At 54.8% G+C, this 8,317-nt stretch overlaps 1 protein-coding gene across 1 annotated transcript in view; it reads right to left on the bottom strand.

Moving 5' to 3' along the window:
* Nucleotides 1-1,632: 1,632 nt before the first annotated feature.
* The window catches only part of OLFML2A (olfactomedin like 2A), a 24,168-nt gene continuing 17,483 nt past the window's right edge, over nt 1,633-8,317 (bottom strand). Inside the window, exons 5-8 of the mRNA XM_007450252.1 lie at nt 7,215-7,461; nt 4,769-4,999; nt 3,510-3,695; nt 1,633-2,523 (exon numbers count right to left, since the gene is read on the bottom strand). Coding sequence (XP_007450314.1) covers nt 1,919-2,523; nt 3,510-3,695; nt 4,769-4,999; nt 7,215-7,461 — 1,269 coding nt within the window. The 3' untranslated portion in view covers nt 1,633-1,918. The remainder of the gene's footprint in view (nt 2,524-3,509; nt 3,696-4,768; nt 5,000-7,214; nt 7,462-8,317) is intronic.

Raw genomic sequence — 8,317 nt, 5'->3', positions numbered from 1 at the left:
AAGTGGAGCCCTCAGAGTTCAGTTGGGCAGGGGAGGCTGGATGTGTCCACCACTATGAGTCAGGCCTTGCTTGGCTGGGCGTCATCATTCCCCTTTACTTCGGGAGTGAGTTACGGCTTAAACAAAACAACATCACCTGACAATGCCTGAAAGAAATGTATTCTGCACAAAATGCATTTCTTTACACTCTTGGGTATGCAGCTGAATTTCCCAACATGGCAGCTGGGTGTTCATATATACAGATACCTGGGAGCTGGCATGGGGACAGGATGAAAGAAGCAGGGTCCGGGGCTGTGTAGAGATCCGCAGTAAACACCCCTCAAAGGTGCTGGGATGACTTGGGTGCTGGGTGGTCTATTGCCTAGCTGCCTCTGAGCGTGGAGAATAAAGGATAAAGACAAAGCCCTTCTGAGAGGAGATCAGCTGGGTCCTGTTCCCAGTGTGGCCCTGAGCCGTTCTCTAAACCTTTCTGGGCCTGTTTCTCTTTTGTAGATATTGGGAGTCAGACCGGAGAACTTCTTCCAGTTCTAAAAGTACTGTTCAAAGCAGATGTGGGGCAGGCCTGAAGGTCTTGTCCCCAGGGCTGCTGGGTCTGAGGCTCGGGGGAGCCCACCTGTGCACCCTCAGCCCCAAGTCCTGGGCTCGGGGCAGCCCTGGCACCATTATCTCTGAAGCCAGGAAAAGTCTGATCCACAGATCCCTTTCTCCTTCCCTCCCAGCTTTCACCTCTGACCCCTCCCTGCACCCAGAAGGTCCGAAGCCTCCTCTGGACCTGGTTGCCCATACCTTAGCCTCCCCCAGTCCCCCAGGCCAGCCCACCAAATGACCAGGTTAGGACTGACAAGGAAGGAGAAACCTGTCTCATCCTGGTGCCACCCAGCCTCAGGCCTAGGGTCTTGCTCGTGGCCGACCTGGAGGTATCCCTGAGTGCGTATAGGTTGTGGGTTCAAAGGCCCAGAGAGAAAGGATGAGGTGGACCCCAGGTGCAAAGGCTCTCGGAGGGACTGGGGAGAGGTCCCACAGCCTGGGTATGTGACCAAAGCCAGCACTTCTGGGTGGAGAGGGAGCCTCGGGGCCTGGCCCAGTTCCCCACCCTGGTAGAGTTAATGCTGGCAGGCAGCTGCCTGCAGCCTTCTCAGCTGCTGCTGCTGCAGAAACAAATGACGGCACTGATGAAGAATAAGAGAAAATAAAAATGAGTACGGGGTGGGGGGGGTCTTGGAACGGGGGCTGGTATTTTTTCTCGGGGTGTGGTTTCTGCTCAGTGGCTGGATGACTGTGGAGGTTTGGAATGTGGTCAGACAGCGGGTGGGGTGGGGATGGGGGGCTGGCCAAAGGCATGGAACAAGGACATTAGCCCATTAGCCAAAGGGCCCAAAGCCCCAGGGCCACCAACAGCTCCGTCAGAACAGGGGCCTGGGGTGGCACGCAGAGCTGGGCCTCCACCCAACACTAGTGTGTTGGTCCCAAAGGCCTCTGGTTTTGAGTAGCCCCGGGGAAGGGAGATAGACTTGAGAGAACAAGAGAAATGAGGGGAGAGGGGAGAGGGTTGGAGGTAGGGGAGAGGTTAGGGTAGAGCATGGTCAGGTGTCATCTGTAAAATGGGCTTGCCAGATCCAAAGTGAGGCCTCAGTGTCCTCACCTGTTAAATGGGTTTAACTGTCTCTACCTCCAAGGGTGTCAGGAGGATGAAGTGGGTTAGTGCACATGCAGCTCTTGGCAGTGTTGTGCAAGTGGAAGTGATTATTACTCCACTGAGTGCTGAGGAAGCTTGACGCTGGCTGTGCCCACTGCCTAGCACCTAGCTCCAGGCCTGGGCCCAGTAAATAAATATTTGCTGAGGGAGTCCCTTGCAGGAGTCACTGTGGGGAGCCCCCCATGCCCACGGCCACTCCTCTCCCGTGAGCCCAGGTCTCCCTCAGACCACGAAGTGGAGGGTGTAGGTGAGCTGGTGACCGTTGTCCCAGGCATAGAGCACCCGCTCCTTGGGGTTGTAGTCAATCTGGGTGGTGTAGGCGTGCTCGTTGAGGAAGGGCAGCTGCGGGTGGGCGTCGGTGCCCGTGTGCGTGTCGAAGGCATAGGCCACGTGGCCCTCCCGCTGGTTGTAGGTGTCCACGGCGTACAGGATGCCGCACACCAGGAAGCAGTTCCCGTAGGAGTTTCGCCGCAGCCACGTCTTCCACGTGGTCTCACGGTGCACCGACAGGTCGCCGGGGTCCAGGCGGCTCAGCACGATCACCTCGGACTGGGCCTCGTGGTGGTCATCCGCAGCGGGATAGATGACCCACAGGCCACTCTCGTCCACGGCGAAGTCAATGTCCGAGTGGCCGCGCCACTTCCAGGGTGTGGTGTCCTCGTACACCGCGTCGGGCAGCAGCGCCCAGGAGGCCACGAAGCGCTGCCGCAGGTCGTACTTGATGATGTTCTTGGTGAAGGCGCGGTTGTAGTAGAAGGCGCCCTGGTACACCACGTGGCCTGTGCCGATCCAGTTGTAGGGCAGCTTGTACATGTTACTCCAGCGGCCTGCGTGCGGAGGGCGAAAGGTCACACCAGAGCTTCCCGAAAAAACCCTAGCCCACCCCAGGGACCAGGGAGGCCAGGGGCCAGGGCTCTTGGGTGGCCCAGCAAGGATACTGAGTGAGCTATGGGCCTGGAGCTGGGCCAGTTATCTGATCCCATCAAGACAGTCCCATGAAGGAGGTACTATTATTATCCCATTTGCCAGGGAGAGAACAGGCTCAGAGGGTTCAAGGTCACTGGTTGTGGAACAGCACAGCCAGGATTTAGATGCAGGCTGTTACCAGCCCCTGTGCTTTGTTTCAGGGCGTTTGCCCATGCTGTTCCCTCTGCCTAGACTGCCATTTCCCATCCTATCTGCCTGGGGAATGCCTCAGCATCACCTCCTCTGGAAAGTCTTCCTGATCTCCAGGCTGGGTTCCCATAGCCCCCGAGGCCTCCCTCTAGCACTATATTGAAATTGTTTCTTGAAGCCTTTGCCATGCACATCAGATTGTGCATTTCTGGAGGGCAGCTCATGTCTAAATGACCCTTTCCCCTCATCATGTTCCAGATCTGATAACCAAATTTCTGCCCTTCCCTGCCCAGACCTGAAGGTCCTGTAAGGCCTGGGGCTCTGCTCATCTGTAAAACAGGGTGATAACCCCCACCTCAAAGATACCGTGAGCTGATACACACTGGTGATTAGCACATAATAAGCACTCAACAAGTGGAAATTCTAAGTATTGTTACCCTTGACAGTAAATTACACTCATGAGGGCAAGACCACGGTCCATCTTGTTTGCTGTTGCATTCCAGCTTCTGGCCTGGGGCCAGCACATAGGGGGTGCCCCCAGACTCCTCTTCTTGGGGTGGCTGACCATTCAGAGCTAGGCCAGTCAGGGGAAGTCTGGACCACAGGAAACCACAAGGCAAAGGAGGGCCAAGTCTCCACGGGGGACCCTCCCTAAGCTACCCACACCTGCCTCTTTCCCATCACAGGGGTCCCTGACCTTGCTTGAAGTTTTCCAGGTTGCGGAATTCCACCAGGCTGTTTCCATAGTAGTAGTTGGTGACATAGATCTTGTCATCCCTCGCAGCGGGGTCCTTCATCCAGGCTCCCTCATGGCGCCCATAGCTGTGGTGTCTCACAGGGGGGTCCACGGCCCGGAGGGTGCCCTCGCAGCTCGCCCCTCTGCCTGTGGGGAGCAAGGGGTGCAGCATTTGGTACACAGACCCACAGACGCTGAGCCAGAGCAACAGTCCTGGGAACGTTATCTGGGTCTTACTTAAATCCCTCCTGAGGTTTTGTTTGCAGCCTTATGTATTTCTTTTTTCTTTCTTCGTGATCAAAGCAATGTCTGATCATTGTAGAAAACACAGAACATTCAGAAAAGGAGAATGGAGAAAATAAAAATCATTCAAAATTCTATTATTCAAAGAAATTTTTAAACATGTTGTATTTCCTTCCTTTCCTTTTTCTTCTCTGAATGTATAGTCACGCAGACATACTTAAAAAAAAAAAACATGATTCTTCTGAATATACAGTTTTAGGTATTCTGTTTTTTCCTTCCACTGAGCAATCTCTCACATCATTAAATGGCCTTTTAATGATGTGATCTCAAGGCTCCACCAGGCCGCCAGACAGCTGCGCCCTTGAATTTATTTAACCAGTCCCCTCAGTGTTAGGCCTTTAGATTATTTTCAGTTTTCTGACATTAGAAATAGGCTGCAAGGAAACCAGTTAAGCTGCAGCTGTTGTTCACATATCTGATGGATCCTTTAGGAAAGAGATTCCTAGAAGTGGAATGCACGTGGACCAAAGTAGGGAATGGTTTTGTCTTGTTATCACAGGTAGCCAAGATGCTCTCCAGAAGGACGGGCTCGATCGATGACTTAATGAGGAAGATTTCTACCAAAGACACAAGCCAAAACTATAAACGTGGAGATAAAAACAGGGCCAAAGACTAGACAGAGGAAATACAGAAGTGAAAATAGTTGCTGGATTTGATGATGGGGTTCTAGGTGACGTTTTAATAAGAATTTGTTGGAAACACTACCTGTTTCACTGTTAATGTTTTCAAGCTTTTTCTGTAAAGATCAGATAGCAAACATTTTAGACTTTCCAGACCACATACTTCTGTCCCATATTCTTTAACAACCCTTAAAAAATGTAAGAACCATTCTTAGCTCAAGGGCTGTACAAAAACAGGCTATAGGCTGTGTTTGGCCCACGGGCTGTAGTTTGCTGACCGCTGTGAGGCTTACTCACCTTGGCTGGGGACTTCTGGGCGTGAAGGTGGCATGGTGGGCAGGGGACTGGTGATGGGAGTCAGGGTAGGGGTGGGGGTGGGATCCGAGGCAGGGGTGCCAGGGGCCAAGTCCGCTCCCTCAAAGGCCCTGGGCCCAGTCTCGTCACGCTCTGCTGAGTTGGGCTCAGGCTGCCTGCCCTCCACCCGGGGCGGCCGCTGCTCCAGCCAGGAAGTGCCCTTGAGGGCGTTGTCTGTGGAGAGAAGACCCTGTGCTCACATCCCAGCAGCACTGCCGCTGCCCAGGGTCCAGGCCCACCGGGTCCCAGCGCTGGGGCCATGGGGGAGACGTGCGGGTGGCCCCTAAGGAGTGAAAGGCCTCGAAAAGTGGGAGGTGGGGAAGGCTTCATGGTCAGCAGACTGGCTATAGGCCCCTCAGATGAGTGGCCTCGGCCAAGTCCCCTGCCTCAGTGGGCCTCGGCTTCCCCTTCCGTGAAATGAGTCATGAGGTCCATCACGTCAAGCTCTTGTGTTGATTAGAGGAAAATGTGCACAAGACACTTGCACAGATCCTGGCAAATATGAGGTGCCAGATGTGAGACCCCTTTCCCCTCTAAATGTCCCTTTTGTACCAATTCTTTCATTTCCTGGATCCAATTCCAGGAGGCAGAAACCCTTGCTCCCATATTACAGACTTTCTCCTAGTCCGCTGCCCTGGAAACACCCTCTAGTTTCTCTCACCCAGGATTTGCCACTTCAGGTAGGGAAGGGCAGGTGCAGCCAGCTTCCCGTCACCTCTGGACCCCAGTTCTCTGCCCCTGCTCCCTTGTTCCTCTCCTGTCTCCCATCTCTCAGCTTTCTTGGCATCCCTCCCCCGCTTCTTCCCCTCCTGCTGGCACGGGCTTTGCTGATACGAGGGCTTTTTCAGCTCCCTGGGACTGGTTTGGGGCCATCTCTGCAACCTCCCTGACACACGCTTTCCTGGGTTGGAATGGATGGGGTCTGGGGAGGGAAAGATTCAGTGGCACAGAGCAGGGGACAAAAACTCCTCAGCCTCTGGGTTCCAGTCCCACTAACTCGCCGTGAAACCTGGAGGCTGTCACTTCGCCTCTCTGAGCTTGTTTCCTCTGCTGGATCAAGGGCAACAGCATGTGTGAAAGGACTCAGCAGGCTGTGATGCCAGAGACAAAGGAATGGTGCTGTTGTTACCGTGATGGTGTGGCCCCCAGAGATGCACTGAGGCCCCTTGACTCCAAGACAATCACCTGGCTTCTTCCTTTTCTCTCCCTGCTGGGCTTCCTCTTTGCACGGGGGTTTAGCCAGGCCCTGCTGTGGAGCAGCCCCTGGAGTGTCTCGGGAATGCGGGCACCCCCTCTGGTCAGCAGGCCTCAGTGGGGCCCAGTCTTGGCAGCCTGCCAGGGCAGGGGCTTGTTCCCACGGTCCTCACTGGCAGAGTCAGATGCCTGCAGCTCTTCCTGGGCAGAGCCCTGGCCAGGGGTCAGAGGCTCTCTGCCATGGCTAGGCTGACCTGGCAGGACTCAGAGCCAGTAGCTGGCACCAGGAGCTGGGAGAAGAGGCCCCTGAGCCCTGAGAGGCCAAGAATTGAGGGAGCTCTTGGGAGACTGTGGTCCCTCACAGTTCTACCCCTGGCCCCCTTGGGCGTGGGCTGGGCAGAGAACCTCACTGGAGGAGGTGGTCAGCAGGACCCTGGAAGGGGGAGCAGGCTTGGGACACCTCTCAGGGACATCAGAGGAGAGCAGGCATCTGGGGAGGGGCTCAGGGGAAGAACCAGGAGCCACACCAGTGGGGATGGCCCAGAAATTTGGGAACTCTTGGAACTTTTTTTTTTTTTTTTTTTTTTACTCTTGGAACTTTTGTCTCTTGTTTCTCGGTTCATTATTTGGTTGTCCTTCACTGTGATCGCGCAGGGAGCTGTAAGAAAGATACAAGAGTCTGTGGGCTCTTCTTTGGGGGGAAAAGGGTGGGAGGTGCTGGAGAGGCCATCCACCCCAAGGCCAGTCTGGAAATGGGAGGTGCCACAAAGGCCCCAGGTCACTTCCCAGAACCCTGGTCTGGTCCCTGCCTTCGCCCGCCCACCAGAGGCAGCCGCCTGGTTATGGGTATGCTTTTTCCCACTAGACTGTGAGCTCCGTGTTAGGCAGAAAGTCCGGAAGGTACAGCACGTACATAGTGAACCTTCCACACACCTTTCAATGAAGAAGATAAAGGCCAGTGAGGGTGGAGACAGCGATAACTACTGGAGAGGAACTGAGTGGCCCTTTGTGTTGATTTGATCATTTCATCCCCAACAACAATCCCAGGAGGGGGATTATCCCATTGTATGGACGAGCAAAGGGCACCAACAGGTAACCCATGGAGCTGAGATCTGGGGCAGTCTGGCTGCAGAGAAGACCCTGGGTCCCTGTAGGGGCCCCCACTCCCCAAGGTTCCAATCTTCCTCTAACTCACCAGCCATGGCCTCGGTCATCTCCTTTCTGCCCGCCTTGTAGTAGGTGATGCCTCGGACCACAGCCTGCTGCTGGGCCAGGGCCCGGGGCTTGCCTGTGGTCTGGGGGCGTCTGCCTTTGCCCTCCTTCTTCAGCTTCTCCACTTTCAGCAGCTTCTCCTTAGGAGGTTTTGGGAGGCCCTTGTCTGCAAAGCTCTTCTGCGTGCTGCCATATTTGTTGTTGTCTTTGCCTTTCCCTCCAACTGTGTCCTGGGGGAGAAGGGAAGTCTCAGATTTGGAGGATGGTAGAAGGGATGTTGCGGGGCGTCAGGAGGCTCAGCATGTGGAGGCCGGTAATGGCCACGTTGCTCCTGGCCCTGCGTCCCAGGTGCTCATGAAGTCACAGCTTTCCTCCCATAGTTACATCCATGACTGGGGTGTGCCTCAGTTTCCCCACTCAGCTCTCTAGCTCCCCTGCAGGCTTGAAGCCCAGCCTGATAGGTTGGATTCCTGTTCTACTTCCCAAACTCCTGTACACTCTCCCCTGGGGGTGGACTACAACGGTGCGCTCCCTGGGGAAGTCAGCTTTCCATCCCTGTCCCTCTCACTCATTGGTCTTTGTGTGTGGGCAGGGAGAGGTTCTCAGGCCCCAAAGCAGGGTGACCAATTCATCACAGTGTGATGGAACTTTCCCAGTGTTAGCACTGAAAGTCCTGTATCCTGGGAAACCCTTCAGTCCTGGGCAAACTGGGATGGTTGGTCACCGGGGCATTGACCTTAGGGCATGCTGTTTCTAACATTTTGTGAATTTTGTTATTTTTGCTTCCTTTTAAATGCCTCTGATGCTGGCTTGGCACAAGAACCTAGGGCCGGTGACATCACCCATTGTTAGGCAGGGTCTCTAGGAGATACAGTAAGTACAGGATCTAGACCTTCCGTGCCACTGCCCAAACAGGATTCATTCTTACTGTGGAATTGGCACACGAATGAGCAGGAAGCCAGCTCCGGGTCAAGGCACTAGGCTTCCTCCCTGCTTTATCAGCATCTAGGTGGTCCCTGCTGCAGACACAAATAGCCCCATTGTCAAAACGTCAGCACGGAGGCTGAGGGGTAGAGAGGAAGAGCG

The sequence above is a fragment of the Lipotes vexillifer genome, unplaced genomic scaffold (assembly GCF_000442215.2).
Source record: "Lipotes vexillifer unplaced genomic scaffold, Lipotes_vexillifer_v1.1 scaffold890, whole genome shotgun sequence".
Classification (NCBI taxonomy): domain Eukaryota; kingdom Metazoa; phylum Chordata; class Mammalia; order Artiodactyla; family Lipotidae; genus Lipotes; species Lipotes vexillifer.
Note: the sequence above shows the minus strand (reverse complement) of the source record. Positions and strands in the feature narration are given on the sequence as shown.